General features: G+C 31.6%; 1 protein-coding gene across 1 annotated transcript in view; it reads right to left on the bottom strand.

Annotated features, from left to right (window-relative positions):
* sens (senseless) overlaps positions 1-8,930 on the bottom strand; it is a 32,991-nt gene extending 24,061 nt beyond the window's left edge. The window contains exons 1-3 of the mRNA XM_088258533.1: positions 8,314-8,930; positions 1,260-1,479; positions 591-725 (exon numbers count right to left, since the gene is read on the bottom strand). Coding sequence (XP_088114659.1) covers positions 591-725; positions 1,260-1,473 — 349 coding nt within the window. The 5' untranslated portion in view covers positions 1,474-1,479; positions 8,314-8,930. The remainder of the gene's footprint in view (positions 1-590; positions 726-1,259; positions 1,480-8,313) is intronic.
* Between the last annotated feature and the right edge of the window lie 9,323 nt (positions 8,931-18,253).

Genomic DNA, 18,253 nt, shown 5'->3' with positions numbered 1-18,253 from the left:
GTTGTCCAAGTTTATCCGACCGGGAACTCTAAAACTTATACGTTACAGTAATTCCGGCGAATCAATGTATGAATTTAACAACCTTTAAAGGAATATCACATCTGAAGATTTTCTGCGACCATCCAGAGAGTTCATTTTAATGAAGATCACATAGTCTATACGGCTGTCCAAACTTAAAACACAGTATGGGACTTTTTTTTGTAGTACTTTTTTTTGCATTTTTGGACTAAGTAGAATCTACTAAATGCAAAAAAACGTACTACAAAAAAAAAAGTTCCTTACTGTGTTTTGAGTTTGGACAGCCGTATAGACTCTGTGAACTTCTTTAAAATGAACTTTCTGGATGGTCGCAGAAAATCATCAGATGTGATCTTCTTTTAATGATTGTTAAACTCATACATTGATTCGCCGGTACTGGAACGTATAAGTTTCAGAGTTCCCGGTCAGATCACCAGGACAATTGACACCTTAGCGTTTCCCACAAGTAGAAAAAACTATAAACAAGGTCCCTATATAGGTCTATATTAAATAATTTAAGTATGGTTTTACGTAAATCTGAAATAAGGAAAAAGATAATATTTGATACTCACCATCATATGTATATTTTTCAGGAGTCCTCGGAGGTGATACGGGGGGTGGAACTGGCGGGGCTCGCAAGAGAAGCGGGGGCCATACGCAAGGGGCGTACCCCAAGGGGGCGCAGTACATCAAGGCTCCGAGCTCAGCTAGTAAAAATAATCAGAAAAAAATTACTTTCAAAATATATTGAAAACAAAATATTAAAATAACTTCTATACAAAGATGAAGAAGAAAATGGAAATCTGGGCATTTACGGGACTAACGACCGTCATAGGCTGGTTTAAGTGATCACTTTACACAAGTGTAACATGCACCAATTCTACCCATTATTGACAACCGCACTACTCAAATTCTTGGAAGTTCTAAATATATGAACCAATTTTGAAACAATACTCTTGAATCACAAGAACTTCATAGGAGACATCTATTGGTGAGATGAAAAGATTTTTTTTACTAAGCAGAAACTCTTTTATAAGTATGTGAGGTCCGAATCCTGGATTATAATCACACACATGAGAAACGCCAGAAAATATCATTTTCATTTTTATTATTTAAGCTTATAATTCGACCAGATAATTTATTTACAACATTAAAAAAAACTCCTGTAATTGGAGGTAATCCAGATTTTGGACACACTCAAAATGTTGTAAACTTCTATATAGCCCATCAAAATAGCTTACCTCTCGCTCTAGCATACTCCTTGAGTCCCTCCACTCCGAAGGTGAAGTCTCTCGCTGTAGGCACGAAGGAGAAGGCGCCAAGGCGGTCCCTCTCCCTCTCGCAGTAGGCGCCCAGGGTGAGCCCTTCCTTTTCCCACGGGGCCTCCCGCCCTCGCGGTGACGTAGGGGTGGGTGGCGTTAGCGGGGCCGGAGGGGAGATCTGCTGACGAGGCATGGTCTCCTGGCAATGAAAATTATGAAATTGTTATTTATGGGAGATTTATTAATTTTTTATAAGAATTTATATGAGATTTTGATCACACGTTTGTTAAAATATACTTTAACCATGAAATGAAGTGTTTACCTTACGACTTTTAAATACTTCACCATTTTTTTCTAATGGTATATGAGATACACTCTAAAAAATATTACAAAGGAATTTACAAAAAAAATATTTGTCCTATACAATGTTTTAATTATTTTATTGATAGTGATTTTGCCTAGTAGTGTGTAAAAATAAAGCCAAAGGATTCAAATAAAAAATTATAACACAACTATTTTCTAAATGAAATACCTTTATATCAACATTTAAATATTGTTTTTTTTTTAAAGTTTTGCTTCAATCAAGTAAATATATTCAATATGAACTACGTATAAAATAGTTTTTTTTCAGTGGATATTTTTATGTCGTTTATTTATGGTACATTCCAGTAAAGAGACAAAGACCAGCTATGTAATTTATGATATGGTTTTGCTTGGCTTCTGAGCGTAATCTAATAATTAAAATAATAATAATAATAATAAAAATAAAAAAAATGTTTTAACACGTTAGTATTTCGGCTCAACACAGGCCATGCCTAAAGAGCCGTAATACATATAGTAAATGTATCTATGAAATAAATATGTATCTATGAATGTGTCTATGTATCTATGAAATAAATTTAAAAAATATATAACAATAATAAAATTGTAACCACTTTGGCTACCGTGATTGAGGTCCCGGGTTTGATTCCCATGGCGGTAAAAGAAAAACAAAGTGATTTTCATTCTCATATTATTAATTATCCACCTTGACTGGTACAATGAGCGTAGGACTGATCACCATTTTCATACAATCAACGATCAAAATAACACTGCGTCGATATGAAGCAGTGTTCTATGCACGATTGGGTGTGGGTAATGGTTCAAGCAGGTGTATTATGTTCTATATGAAAATATAAGGTAAAATGTTCAAACGTAGATTTTTTTTACTAAGGGAGTTATTATGATATTCTCGAAAAACCAATTTATAAAAACACACGATTTTGAATATCGTCTAATTTTTATTTAGTTTTCAACGATGTAGAAATGGTTTTCAACACCTTGTAATTTAATTTAGGTAGTGAACTATTAGGTATTCATATTAAATTATATCAACAACATATTTTTGGTTTAGGTGCATAATTTAGTGAATAGTTCGCAACTAGTAGTTGGAACTTATTACTATTACATTGCAAGAAGTAATAGCAGTAAACTGTACTATGCTTGTGATTAGGTTAACTGCTGCCTGTTGTCTGCAGCACTCGGGGATATTCCAACCCTTATTCGTAACTACCAACTAGTGACTACCATTATTGCATATTACGACATTACGTCAATATCATTAGGATTTATTAAATCGGCCGATAATATTACCTTCAATCCGATTCTTTTAGGGCTGCCGTAATTCAATAAAATAACTAGATACTTAATTGATAAATTGATATTATCGTATGTAAACAAGTAATTTCATATAAAAAAACATATAAATAGTCGGTGATAATAATCTTTAACAAAAAAAGGCAAGTGAATAATAAAAACTATCAGTTTTTAACTATTTTTAGTAAGTAAGTTAGGATGAGTCTATATGTGTATATATGTAAGTCTTGAGATAAGTGCTTATTTATTTTTTTACAAAAATGTCAATAATATTAGTATACAACCATTCACCACTCAAAGTGAATGAAATCCCAAGCTTAATACGATTAAACACGGTGAGTGGTTATTTACTAATATTATTAACATTTTTGTAAAAAAATAAAAAAAAAGTAAAAATGACTAGCCACAAAGTAAATTCTTTAAATATTAATAATATTGAGAATACTTGAGATAAGTGCTTCCTATGTTAATTAAGAGCTGATCATTATTTTATACTTTGATGTGGAGAGTGGCTATTATAAAGTACATTATACATTTTTCTTACAATATACCCATTTATGTTACTGATCATAATACGAAATTAGATGTTGACCTAAAATAAAGCATAGTCGATTTGGGAATGGGTAATGTCTTTTTAAATATTCACTAAATTTATATGATTTCTTTTAACTTCTTTCATTTCAAAATAAAACTTAGTCGTTTTACAGTTTATTGAAGATTTTCCTTTTTGGATTATCTTTAATGCTTCCATTTTATTATACGTTCGAAAAATTATCAAAAACATTATTTTTATATAAAGTAAAGTTCAAAGACGTATCGTTAAGCTCCAAATCCTTATGGTATATAGTGTTAACTTTCAAAAGCTATTTTTCGGTCCGTTTGTGAGTTTTGAGAAGGAACTGTAAGAGTATTTCAATGCTTTCAATTATCACAATATTTTTGGTGTATCCAAATTTTTAATTCGATCTATTTTGGAGATATTTAGGATATGTGCTTTAACCCTAGAATACAAAACTATCATAAAAATTACGACGGCAAAGTGAAGATTCCTGAAAAAATGTTCGCGTCCTTTCCGCGCCCCCTGCTTTACAGTACTTTCCTAATGCACCTTTATTTTTTTCATTATTACGTGATCTCTTAAACCCATAAAATGTTACTTTTACTTCTAAAAAAACAAAAGTATTTGATTTTCGTATTTGTTCCCGTTTCACTTCTGTGTCGTATTTTTTTTACGAATGTTTTTTAACAACGTCACTCGTAAAATAGTTTTGGTATCTAGGGTTGAATCCGAAACAAATTCATTAATCTAAAATTGATTTTAAGAGTAAATAGATAGGGGTAGATTAAAAATCAATTTCTGAGTTCTGGCGCCTCTTTTAGAATATGGCGAAAAGTTTAAAAACATTTTAAAATAAAAGAGAGACATATTTTCTTTGACAAATGTCTCTCCCTGACGTTTCTAGGTTTAGATTTATTATTTATGGGATTTCAAGTAAACCCAGCGTGATCGTAACACATGACGTTTGTTCCACTCTATAATCCACGCCGCTTATTATTACCGATGGAAAAATTCCTTTTGCGATGCATTGCTTAGGTAGATTTATGGAGAAAATTAAAAGAGAGACAAAATGGTATGAATATTTCAGCTTTCTGAAACAGTACCTGAACTTTTCCAATGCTGATTTTTTTCCTGATATTTTTTAAGTGATTTTTCCCCTGTTATTTCAATGGTTTTAAACAGATTTAAAAAAAAATATGCTTGCAGTTCCTCACAGAAACCTCTTTTTTTAAAAGTAATATATAAAAATAGTAATAATAGGAGATTTAATGTGAAAAACAGAGAAATATGCTGGTTACTCAATATTTAAAGTCATAGTTTTTTTTATTATTTTTTGTGTGAATTTTACAGAAAAGTTACATCAAGCCATTCACATAAATAAGTTACACAAAATAAGTAATTTTACTATTTCAATTACAAAACTCAACATTTGTAAATTTATGAAAATACCTAGAAGAGGGACAGTTGGGAGGAAAAGGGGAAGATAAAAGCTGAATACAAAGACAAATTGTATGGATCTAGCGACACACCACGACATAATTGTAGGGTTACCATGCAATGTAGGCGATCTCAGCGCTGACAATGACTAATAGAACATATCATAATCGCCATATTCATCGTTAACTAATTTATTATTCTTAAAATTTTTATCCGTATCTGATGGTGTATAGGGCACTGTATAATATAAACGCAGTGTTATCTTGATCGTTAACACATGAAGGGAAAGTGATCAGCTCTCCGTTTCAGGTACCAGTCTAAGGTAATGTTGAAAAAAGATAAGAATGAAAAATCACCTTTATTTATTTTGACCCCCCTGGGGAATGAACCCAGAACCTCAAATACGGTAGCTGAGTGTACTGACCATTAGGTGAACGATAGGAACTTTGTTTAGAGTTATAGTCGCAGGAAGCGTTAAGGTGTCAAGTCAGAATTTATCAGTATAAATCTGTAAATTTCATATTTTAAGTATCTAGTATTAAAAATATATATAAACGTATTACAGAGAATGTCATGAAGGTTTTTCTACGTGCGAATAAAAAAATATATCCGGAGGTTAGCTCTCTAGAAACAGCATGACATCATGACGCGCGGTCGTACGTCGATATTGACAACCAAATAATCTGTGAATTAATTAAATCACTCTGCAAACAATGTTCATTTGCCCAAATCCAGCGTCGATCCGGGGACTGTTTGCTCAGCAAAGCACAGCTGCGCATTTAGGAGGCTTGAGTCAATTCGGAGACACAGTTCCTTTTGTCAAGAAAGGCTATATTTGCATGTCAGAATGTCATCGTCGTAATTAATTCCGTGGCTAAGCAACCACAGATGTCAAATTAAAAGAAATTGGAACCAATTTGGGTATGATCTGCTTTATACGGCAGATACTGAATTATCTTTAATTGTTATTATCGCGCTTGTGTTTCTACTAATGGTTATTGATCCCATTCTCGATTAAAGTTGAATAATATCAAATACTTGCATCTTATATATGTAGAGAGAGAAATAAAGAACTAAAAGGTTTTAATATTGAAGCTAGAATGAACAATTTGGTTGTCTGTTGCCTTTTGTACGCTGACGATGCGATGCTGTTCTTCTTGCCGATAGTGGAGAAAACCTGCAGGCGTTGGTGACTAAAGTTTACAGGGAAGTGATTTGATAACAAATATTGGTAAATCCAAAGCGGTGTTTTTTTTAAAAGATGAATATAGGTCTGGGTGTGGAATATTAGTAAACGGGGAAATTATGGAACAGGTAGACTATTTTGTATATTTGGAAAGTATTTTCTAGGGATAGAAAGATTAATAATGATATACATAGAAAGAAGAGTGAATGAAATCAGTCACTGAAATCAGTTATAGCAAATAGGATAATATAGCGAAGCTTAACTAGCAATGCACAATGGAGTCCTGGTACTTAACCTCATGTATTCAAGTGAAGCATGGAGTTTACAAAAGGAGGATGAAAGTACACTGAATGCAGTTACATCTTAATATTTTTTGTGTCCTTTTAAATGACTGTAATTTCGTTATCCACAGCCCAAATTAATACAGAAATTTATCTTAATATTTTAAGTCTTAAACATAATTAATTATATTCATATACTATATTTTTTTCTCTTTAGAGAAAAATCCTTTATGTATTAATTTTAAATCAAACACTTTTTTTTTAGTCTACTAAAAAATTCTGTGTTTTATTTAAAATTGATACATAAATTAAAATGGAGTTCTACAAATTAAATGCCAAATCAATAAAAAATAAAAATAAAAATAAATGAAAAATCCTTTAATTATTTAAAGTGATTAATCGGAAAAATAGCCAAATTCGAAAATAACGGGAAAATAATCGAACCAAAATAATCGGGACAAATGCATTTGCCTGCACTAATACCCGCGAAAACATTTTATAGTGAGATATCAATTATTCTCAATTGAAAATTAACTCTTCCTTGTCAAAAGCAAATGCATCTTTCTTTGATCAATTTCGTGATACTCGCATATATATTTTTTGGAACTAATCATTAACTTCCTGCTAATCCTGACAATTGGTTTCAGAATGAAGTTGGAAATAAAATGCGTCATCTTTACTGTATTTTTTTACTGCCTGCTAACGATCAATTTAACACCGGATCGGTCCAATTCTGTGTTCTATACACTATTTCGGTGCGCAAGAAAGTGAAAGAAGAAAGTTATTGCATTTATCGATTTTAGAAGTCTTATCAGGCGCAACTACTATCGATAATTTGAATCACAAGAAAACTCTAATTTTTTTATTTCACAATATAACACGTAAACAAACAAATAATTGTGGATGTAATATAAATAGATTAGTTTTTTTAAACCTATGATCTTAAAAATATGATCTAAATATTTTTTTTGGGTCCATTTATTCACTGTTATTTCTTCATCCACACAATGTATTTAAACTGAAATTATTAAGAATACTTGAAATGTGTTTAAATCTTTGTACACAAATAAAAGATTTTTTCCACAAGAGATTTTCATTTAAAATTTTAATAAAGTGTAATTGATATTGAGATAGGGATATGAAGTCTAGCCATTTATAAGACTTATGACAATATGAAATTAATATAATAATATATGTCGCTCACTCCTTTCAAGAACGTCATAAATCAAAAAACTCGATTTTTCAGGAGAACGTTTTTAAAGTTTAAAATTATAATACAATGTATTAAAAATAAATATCAAGCCACTTACTGAACTTTTTACTGTGCAACAGATCTTTTTAAGTAAACCTGAAGGTTTTTTCTCCATTTGAAAAATATTTAGTTTATTTTAAAAAATAATTAAACAATACCTTTTCTTCAAAATGCAAAAACAACACTTTCTGCCCTGTGGCGGGTAAATATTAAGTTATAAATATGCCGCTTCTGCTGGGATATAGTAAATTTTCTGGGCATTCCGAAAACATGCACAACTGAAAATTTACGAATTTTGATTTATGACGTTCTTGAAAGGAGTGTGCAATGTGTGTGTGTGTGTGTGCATATATATTTATATAACTTGACGATAACAATCGTTGATATTGTACATTTCAATTAATTAACTTAGTAGGCAGTTTTTATATATCGTACAAAGAAACTTAAAGATGTATTTGGAAATATAGGAAGAACTTCAAATGTTATATTATGTATGTAGGTAGAAATAAAATCATGCGAAACATAAATATAGTGAGTTAAAAAGGAAATAAACTAAAGCAGAAGAGATAATTTTATTATGATGAGATAGTTTTGAATTACCAGATTACATCAAACTAAATATTATATCGAATCTTAAAAATCTGTCGGTTATATAAAGAACTTTAAAATTTTAAAGTACTCACCCTTTTATTGTCTTATTAGAAGGAGCTTCAGCTTACAACTTTCATCTTTCACTAGCCGAGAATGTCACAAGGAATTTGACAGGAGACGGACTAATAAATAAGCGTAAAAGTTTATCGTCTAAAAATCATAATAACTCCCCAGAGAGGGTTGTATCATACGTAATGGCGGTTTATTTATTTTAGATACACGTTATTATTTCTAATTCTATAGTCATGTCACTTAATTTACACCCTTTCAATTGTTGACGTTCCGTGTAGTGTAGTTTGTTATTCCAAGATCTAACGATAACATTGATGTTGTACTAATGTGATTGCCTGTGCTACGATTGATCGCTATAAGCTTTTACACAAATGATTTAATTCTGATTATTAATCCTTATTCAAATGATAAATAATTTAAAAGCTCTATCTTATCAGCAATCTAATAAAAGTGTCCTAGCACGCTAAAAATATCCCAACTTCGAAATAATAGAAGCACTTTATTGTAGGTTTATTGAAATCAAAAGTTATTTTCACGATTTTCAGAGATGCAATATATCGCGAAGTACCAGGAGATCATATCACGCAGGGGGTATCGCGACTCGCGTAACGCCGGTACGAGTGATCACACCTGACTGAACGAGCGCTATGATCACCTGAGAGACGACACGTGACCGTGAGTTGTTGGAAAAGAGGGGATGAATCCTAAAGTGGAGGGGGGCCATTAAAGAAGGTTGTGTTTCACGTTTATTTATTGTGACTGACTTAGGAATAGGTTTGAAAGGTGTGTGGAACCCGTGACTAGTGAAATGATATCACATTTAAACATAAATATTTTTAATTGTGATATGTATTCCTTTTTAATGATTTAAAATATCAAAAAAAAATATTTTGACATATTGAATAGGAAAAATAAATTTTGGGGAAATCTAAGCTTAAAAACTAATATTGACATATAAATTAATATATAAGTTTCTGAAATATTCATGAGACTGTTTCAAAAGTTTTTTCAATTAAAGTTTCAGACGTCAACATTTTTTTATTATAGAATCTATATTTTATTTTCGGTTAAGGAGAATAGTTCATAATTTATTTCTTACACCATAAAGTACATATTCATTAATGTTTCGAGTCCATTAAAAATAAAAATAAATACATCACAAGAGTAAATATAATGAATAAATTATATTATGACTTTGGGGTAATTATTTCAAGAAGGATACTCAAATGTGCTTTAGAACTAATAATACTTTAAAAAATTCTTTCACCCTTTAAATTTATTCAGTTTTTACATTAGGTTTATATGTGTTTTCATATTTTTTTGAATATCCACATTTTCATAAGACAATTTATTTTTCGAAAATGTGTATAAAAAATAATAATGTAAGTCTTTTAACACAAAAATCAAAATTACATTGTGCATTACCTAAATTAATGAAATTACGGTTAAGTTAAGAAAACATTTTGCAATGAGCATGAATTAAATATCATCGATTTAAATCACTTTTGAAAAACAGACATATTTTTTTTATCATCATCGATCGAAGACCTTTGTTAATTTATATTACTCAACCATATGTATGTATGTAGATGTCTACCGTAACCCTTAATAACTAAGCATTCGTCTGGCGGACTACGCAATTAACGTGAAACTTAATCAAAAGTATTTATAAAAAATATAAACCGGTTACATGGCATTTAAGTTTGGTTTATTAGGAATGAATGTAAGAGATATTTAACAATACGTCACTATTTTGCACAGCTACTACATATGTCAATATTGTGCGATCCACAAATGACATTGTGTCTACAAATATATCTAGGGTTAAATTAAAAACGTAAACCGTTTTTGAAATTTGAAAAACACATATGTTTCTGAAATTTTAATATTATGGTTTTTAGCTACGAAACAAATGGTAAAAATAAAAACCATCTAACTAACCATCACATTGCTTTCCCTCAGGGGTAGGCAGAGGTATTAGAACGCCACACCAATCTTTTTTATTTTATTTTTATTTTGCAAACAAACTTCGCCTCTTCCACGCTCATGCATCTCCTAATAAATACCGTCTTCGACGAAAAGTGGTCGATATTATGTCATTACAAAACTTTCTTTTAACCCTTATCCGCACCCGATGGGGCATAGGGCACTGCATCATACAACACACAGTGTTTTCTTGATCGTTAACACATGAAAGAAAGGTGATCAGCCCTCCGCTCCAGGTACCAGTCCAGGGTAGTATTGAATAAATATTAAGAGTGAAAAAATCACTTTTATTTATTTGACCCTCCCTGGGAATCGAACCCGCACGGTAGCCGAGCGTGCTGACCATTACACTAAAAAATTTAATTATCCGACCAAATGCAAACGAGCTGTTTTGATTACTGGAAAATACTCAACATTTTTTAAAATTCATTTACAATAATTATTACAATACTGATTTTCCTGAAAAATTACATTTTCAGGCTTTCGTGAAAAACAGTTTGTGAAAGTTGAGCTAATCCTCTCCCGCTGGCGCCTCCCCCTCCCTCCTCCACCACCGGAGCCGCTCTCCTATTGGTCAGCTCTGCGGGGGGCGGGGCCTGACTTAGGCTACTCGGGTATTCTAAACAGTCACATGTCTCGTATGAAATTACTTCGATCACTTGCCAGTTAACCAAATCTAAGAAAATGGAATTAATTACCATTTATTATTTATTAACGGTAAAAAATATATTGGCCAAACTGCGAGAAGTCTAAGAATTAGAATTAGAGAACATCGTCGTGGTCTAGCAAGTAATTCTTTTTCAGAATTTGCTAATCATATCATGGAAACTAACCACTCATTTGACTCTCATACACTTAAATTATTACACTCTGTTACAAATAAAGGTCAAGTCATGAATAATTTAGAAAATTTAGAAATACATAATATATTAAATTCAGATAAAACAATAATTAATCATATACTGTTTCAAAATACGTCACCATTATTATCAATGTTTCCTTTTACAAAAAATGTTGTTCCTTAACCCCCCTACCTATATTTATTAAACTATTATATATATACACCTAAATATATTTTAATTCGTAAGTTTTAATTTGTACCAGAAGATGAAAACAATTGTCGTTTTCGAAACTAGTCGTAAATAAAAATTAAACTCAATTCAGTGGATTATTCAAGTGTTTAATTTAATTTAAATTTATTAACGGTATCAAATACCATATTTCGTTCAAGTATCATTAAAAAAAGTAGAATTGAGATTAGGTTTTTAAAAAAAAATGGACATATATATGACAAGATATGTAATTCGCAACATTTTAAGTGTGTCCAAATACTTGTTCACAGATATGGATTATCTCCAATTATAGGAGTTATTTTTATATTATTTATAAAAAAAATTAAAAGGATATTTTTAGCGTTTCTCAAGTATGTGATCATAATCCAGGATTCGGACCTCAGATACAAATGAAAGAGTTTCTGCTCACTTAAAAATAAGCTTCTTTCATCTCATTATATATGTGTCTAGTGAAATTCTAGTGAATGCAAGCACTTTGTTTCGAATTTGAACAATATATTTAGAAGTTCCGAGAATTTAAGTAGTTTGGTTGTCATTCATGGGTAGAATTGATGAATGTTACACGTGCGTAAAAACTTACTTGACAATTTTATGTAATAAGCAATATCGCGGATTAGGTTATCGTCGCTCTTCAGATAAACTATCAAAACTGGCATTTTTGAAAATTTCTGACAAGAAAAGTTTTATCTGAAAACTTGTATGTATTCTGACCAAATTAGATACCTGAATCCTTGAGATCTTATCTTAAAGTGTTTAAAATAAACGTATCCGTTTTTAAAAATACTAACTCTATTGCACTGTACGTGTACTTTTTTATTACGGGAATCTATTGAGACAAACTTGCATTGACTCACTTCCTCCACAGAAACGCGCTCGTCACATACGATATTCTGTTCCTAGGGGTTGTGGGAAAATCAATGCACGGATTGGCTGAGATTTCCTTGCGGGTTTGGTGATTCAAACGAAGAGACAAGAACGTATATAAATTTTATTATTTATAAAAAATATGTAAATTGAAATAATTTATGAGTGAAATTGTGTTCCTTAAGTTTTATTTTTAATATTTGATTCGCAAATCATTGAGTATTATTTAATACTAAAAAAACCTTGTGTATACCGAGATAATTGAGTGACATATTGTGCCCGGTTTACGAAAAATATGCTTAAATAATACAATGAAATCAAATATTTAACTAATATTTTCACAATTCTATAAATATCCCCATCTCTATCTAAATAAACTTCTATATATTATACATATAGACTTCTCTTGTCTGTTTTTTCTATGATATGAGGAGTTTATTTATAAAATAGGTCAGCCCATAATTATTTTGCAATGTTTTTGTTGTTGATGAAAACAGAATTTTCAATGTGCTTTATTGTGCTTAATTTTTCCTTCGTACATAATTTTTAAATAATGTTAATGAATTTTTAGTCACAGAGTCAGCTTAGATAGGATTTCATAAAAAAATAATAATATGTCGTTAAAAGTTATATATGAAATAAATGTGAATAAAGGCAACCCTTCTATATTCACAAATAATAGAGCATAGAGTACTGGTTTAAATGTTTACACTTTTATCTAACGTATGTAATTCATAACTCAATATATGCAAACTAGATTCCAAATAGGGAAATCGTATGCTTAAGTATGTGTGATATGCGTTGTAATACGTAGACATTCTCTGTTCTATCTATATTGAAACTACAAATAGACAATGACCAGATAAACACAAAGGTTTGGTCGATGAAAACAAGGTCACTGACATCAGAAGAACCGTGCATGAAAAATTTATCATTAATTTTTAGTAGCATACCGTCCCGAAGAAGAGACCTTCCTACCTTTGTAAGAGTTCACGATACTTAACCCGGGGCCACAGCTCGACTAACGGCATTGGCGTGATACGCTCAATAAAACCATTCACAAAACAGCCGGTGAAATCACCATAAGTAAATGTTATTAAAATCCAAACCAAATCAGCTAGCGGCAGCTGCCCGGTCATGGTCTGGCGACCTCCACCCTCGTCAGCGGGACACCACCCATCCTCGGCGAGAGGGATGAGCGCCCCAAATTAACCCCTAGAGCCATCCTCAGTCCACCGCCAACTAATTACAGCCGACCCCCGACAAGTTATGATTTCAGGAGCGATGCCCATCGCCCCATCGATCGCGTGCCGTGGAAAGGCAAGGGAAAACTTTTTGGGAAATCAATACTGTGTTAGTATGCTACGTCAACCAAGTTTTGGTTGTCATATTATATATATGTAACATACATGTGTGACAATTATATGTGCGACTTAATAAATGCGAGTAATCATTGTATATTTCACATCTTTTATTTGGTCCAAATTTTTGTTCATAAATTTTGGATTTGCTCCACTTTGGATTTATTTATATCTCTCCGTAGATGAAGAAAAAAACGCAAGGTAAAATTCATGAAAGTTTTTGCTCATACAAACTGGATGATTTCAACCATATTGCCGACAAAGAATCATGTAGAAGGAGATTCAAATTGAAGCATAAATACAGCTTATTTGAGTATTGTGGTTTTCAATCATGAGTAGAATGGTGAGTGTTATATTCTTTATAATGTAATCAATTGAACCAGCCTATGACAGGTGGTTAGTCCTTTAAATACCCAAACATATGCGGAGATATCGAGTGTCGGGTTGTGGTCCTGTGATTAGTGTCGCAGACTCTTGAGTCAGAGTTTCTCGGTTAGAACCCACACTACCACAATTTGATACCTATTTCTAATAATGATCTATTTAGGATCACAGAAATAGTATGACATTGAAGTACTTTTGTAAATAATAAAAAAACACAGACATTTTGTATATTCAATGCATTGATAACTTTGTGGTATGGTAATAAAACACTCTAACACTTTCCTTGCCATCCATTGTTTACTTTGTGTAATATCACTTTTTTTAAAGTGGTATTAAACAAAGTTAACAAAGGATGGTAAGGAGAGTGTTTTAAAACACATGTATTTTTTTAAAGTAAATATCAAGCAAAGACTTTATTTGTTTGACACACTAAGAAGAAAAAATTTCTTTGTAGGATATCACAATATTTCTTTTTATGACCCAATTTTCTTATTATCTTTGTTTTACTTACAGTTTCGTCACACATGGATATTTGACACAGCTCTAATATTCGTTACATTATACAACTAAGTTTACTAGGTGGAGGTAGGTACAAAAGATGTGTTCAGTAATGACAATGAAACGCCGACCCTTTGAGGTCAATCCCCGTGACGACGCACTGCATGACAGGTGGCACGTGGGCTAAAAATAACAATAATAAACTTGGAAAAAAAAACCTAAAATGCGGGGGTGAATCTTCCTTACGAAGGGTGCAAGTGTTCGCCGCCCCTCGAAAGATTCCTCCGTTTTTTTATATATATTTTTACTCAAGTAGATTCACATAAATGGAACGATTAAGAAGGATGGAAGTCAAATACTTAAGGGTTGTAACTGTCAGAAATAATGAATTGCACCCTTGAAAGGATCTTTTTTAAGATAGCGGAATCTGTTTTGCTTCTTTCTAATTGCATATTTTTTCTTTCCTTATGGTTTTTGGTTAAAACCTGTTAAAACATGTTAGTCAATGCAGTTTGTCTGCAAAAAACAGTTTTACCATAATTTAAAAAGTAGTAGCAGAACCATTACTTACATTATGTTCAACCAACGTTAATATGGCAGCAACTTTGAATAATAATAATATTATAAAACCAGAACAACAAACACGAAACTCGGTCACTGGTCAAATAAAATAAAATTTAGAAAAACTAAACAGCTGTTGTTTTATTATAATACATATCGCTCACTCCTTTCAAGAACGTCATAAAACAAAAAACTTAATTTTTCAGGATAACGTTTTTTAAGTTTAAAAATATAATACAATGTATTAAAAATAAATATCTAGCCACTTATTGAACTTTTTATTGCGCAACAGATCTTTTTAGGTAAAACCTGAAGGTTTTTTCTCCATTTGAAAAATATTAAGAATATTTTTAAAAAAAATTAAACAATATCATTTCTTCAAAATGCAAAAACAACACTTTCTGCCCTGTATCGGGTAAATATTAAGTTAAAAATATCCCTTCTTTTTGCTGGAATATAGTACTTTTTCTGGGCATTCCGAAAACATGTACAATTGAAAATTGACGATTTTTGATTTATGACGTTCTTGAAAGGAGTGAGCGATATATAAAATGCAGTTCCACCAAGGGATATCAGTACAAAACATAAATCTAACAAAATATATCTTTTGACTACTGACTGAATAAAAGTCATGTTAAGGAAACATATTGTTGGTACATGTACATACATATCATCATGCCAATACCAAACTACCAAATCGCAAAGAATAGTGGTTAGTGTTTTTGGCTACAAACGATAAAGATAGAAAGTGAAATAATGGAGTTATTATAGTAAATAAACCTTGCCTTCCACCAGTCCAAAACCAGGAAATAAATCTAAAGGCGAATAGAGCACCAACTTTCAGAAGATAAAAACGGGATAAGAAACAAAAGGAAGTGAATCACGCCGATACTGTTTTAATTCATAACTAAAAAAAATCTTCATATTTTTGTTTTTCACTCACCCATAGCAAATATTGTTCTATTTCACACTCATTCAATCTCGTAATGTGCACTAAACTAATGTGTATTCCATCATCCCCCATCCCTTATTGGTTAGTGACTGGACACGTACAATGCACAGATCGCGTGCCACCACCCCACTTGTGACGCACGTGAGAACACTTCATCGGAATTAAATAAATCACAAATCATAATATTAATCGGTTCATGAATAATTTACAACGAGGAATGACGATGGAAAGTCAAGTACTGATTTTAAAAAAAATGGTTAAACTATTCTTAGATTTATACTTGAGTAACAAACTAAAAAAACTGAGTTACCATCACGCTGCTTCTTTGCAGGGGTAGGCAGAGAGAAAAAAACGCCACACTAGTCTGTCTTTGCAAACAATCTTGCCTCTATAAAAGTCTAAAATATCCTCAGATTATTGAAAAATTTCTTCCAAAAATAAACTTAAACAATGAATCTCCTCCCATGTCATTTAATTGAGCATGAAACATGTTTTTATCAAACAGGATGGTACATATATTCAAAATAACAATGAACACGAGTTTACGTAGTTATTTAAAATGTTTTTTTTTTCCAAAAAATACAAAATATTTTCGACTTCTGTGGAAAATCTTGATTTTACATTCTTTTTAATTTATCGTTTTACATTTTTTTGTTGCACTTTTGTGTCATCTATTTTTTTTAATCTATTAAAAAATGATAAATAATTAGTGGTGTATAAAAAATAATTGTCCGCCTCCGTAGTGTAATGGTCAGCATACTCGGCTACCGTTCTGGAGGTCCCGGGTTCAATTCCCAGGGGAGGTTTAATAAATATAAGTGATTTTTTCACTCTAATATTTATTCAATATTACACTAGACTGGTACCTGAAGTGGAGGGCTGATCACCTTTCCTTCATGTGTAATCGATCGAGATAACACTGCGTTTATATGAAGCAGTGCCCTATGCACAATTGGGGTGCGGTAAGGGTTTTATTATATTTATTTTATTATAAAAAATAAACTATTAAGAAATCATGAAGTTGATCATTATCATATCTTTAAGACCAAAATCATAAGTAATTGTTTATGTATACAATATACTTCATTTTCTCGATTCCCTAAAAAATGAAATCACACTACATAATGTCCTCATAAATTAAAAGATAGTATAGCTTTTAAATTGAAGTGTCCCAATAATTAGGGGCATAAATATTAACCCCCAAGTATAAAACAGGGGTTGGTTGTCATTAAGGGAGAATGCCTTGCTACTATTTTGTTATTAAACAAAAATCATTTTTATGGAATCTATTGCAATCACACTACCTCCCTTATTCCCTTTTCAACTTAATTATACGAAATGTAAGGGTAGTGGCACACTCATCGCATTCAATCAATATTTTTTATTTAATTTGAATTTACGTAAAGAAAAATTAAAAACAGGATTAGTTAAGGAATATACGAGAAAATTTTACAGGAAATACTTTAATCGTTTTAATAATAGATAATCTCCAGTATAACTCAAAAAAGGGATGAATTATATTGGATTGGTTTCAAGATTTTAACAAATTATTTATTTTTGTTATTAATTTTGATTTTGAACTTGTTTTTTTTGTGTCCAAATCCTTGTTCACAATTTGAGTTTCTCCACTACTTAATGTTAAAATAACTCATATGTGGAGGAATCCCTACCTGTGAACAAGGATTTGGACACATCCAAAGTGTTGAGAATAAAATAAGTGCTCAAACTATAAGCGTCATAAAAAAATCAATCATGTTTTAAGGCGTCTCCCAGTATGTAAAATAATTCAGTATCTTGCATACATTTAAATGGGTATCTGGTAAATAAAAAGGTAACACGAATGAAACATATTTACTGCCCCGAACTCGCTCATAAAGCGACGCTCATATCATATAGGTAACATTTATGTAAATATATATGAGTTCCGAAAATTTGATTTGAGTGGTTGTCAGTAATGGGTACAATGGTAATAATTACACTATGTAAAGTGATCACTTCAACTAGTCCACGATATGTCGGAAGCTCCATAAATTCTAAAACTTTCATAGTCTTCTTCATTTATGTTGGGATGTTATTTGTTAAATCTTTTTTAAACTAACCTTGTAATGTAGGCCCATTTTTGTCCTTTTTTCAAAACGGTAATTCAGCAGTGCGACGTCCCTGGACAAGTGGCACAATTACTTGTAAATCCCTCTGAGCAATGTGCAAACAGTCCGCGAGCTGGTGATCTTGGAGCCGAACAGATGCTGGGTGGCTCAGGTGCTCGCGAGCGCGGACAGGT

The sequence above is a fragment of the Brachycentrus maculatus genome, unplaced genomic scaffold (genome assembly GCF_059751285.1).
Source record: "Brachycentrus maculatus isolate JH-2025_06_01 unplaced genomic scaffold, ASM5975128v1 h1tg000097l, whole genome shotgun sequence".
NCBI classification, from domain to species: domain Eukaryota; kingdom Metazoa; phylum Arthropoda; class Insecta; order Trichoptera; family Brachycentridae; genus Brachycentrus; species Brachycentrus maculatus.
The sequence above is the reverse complement of the archived record's forward strand: the minus strand, read 5'-3'. Positions and strand labels throughout refer to the sequence as shown.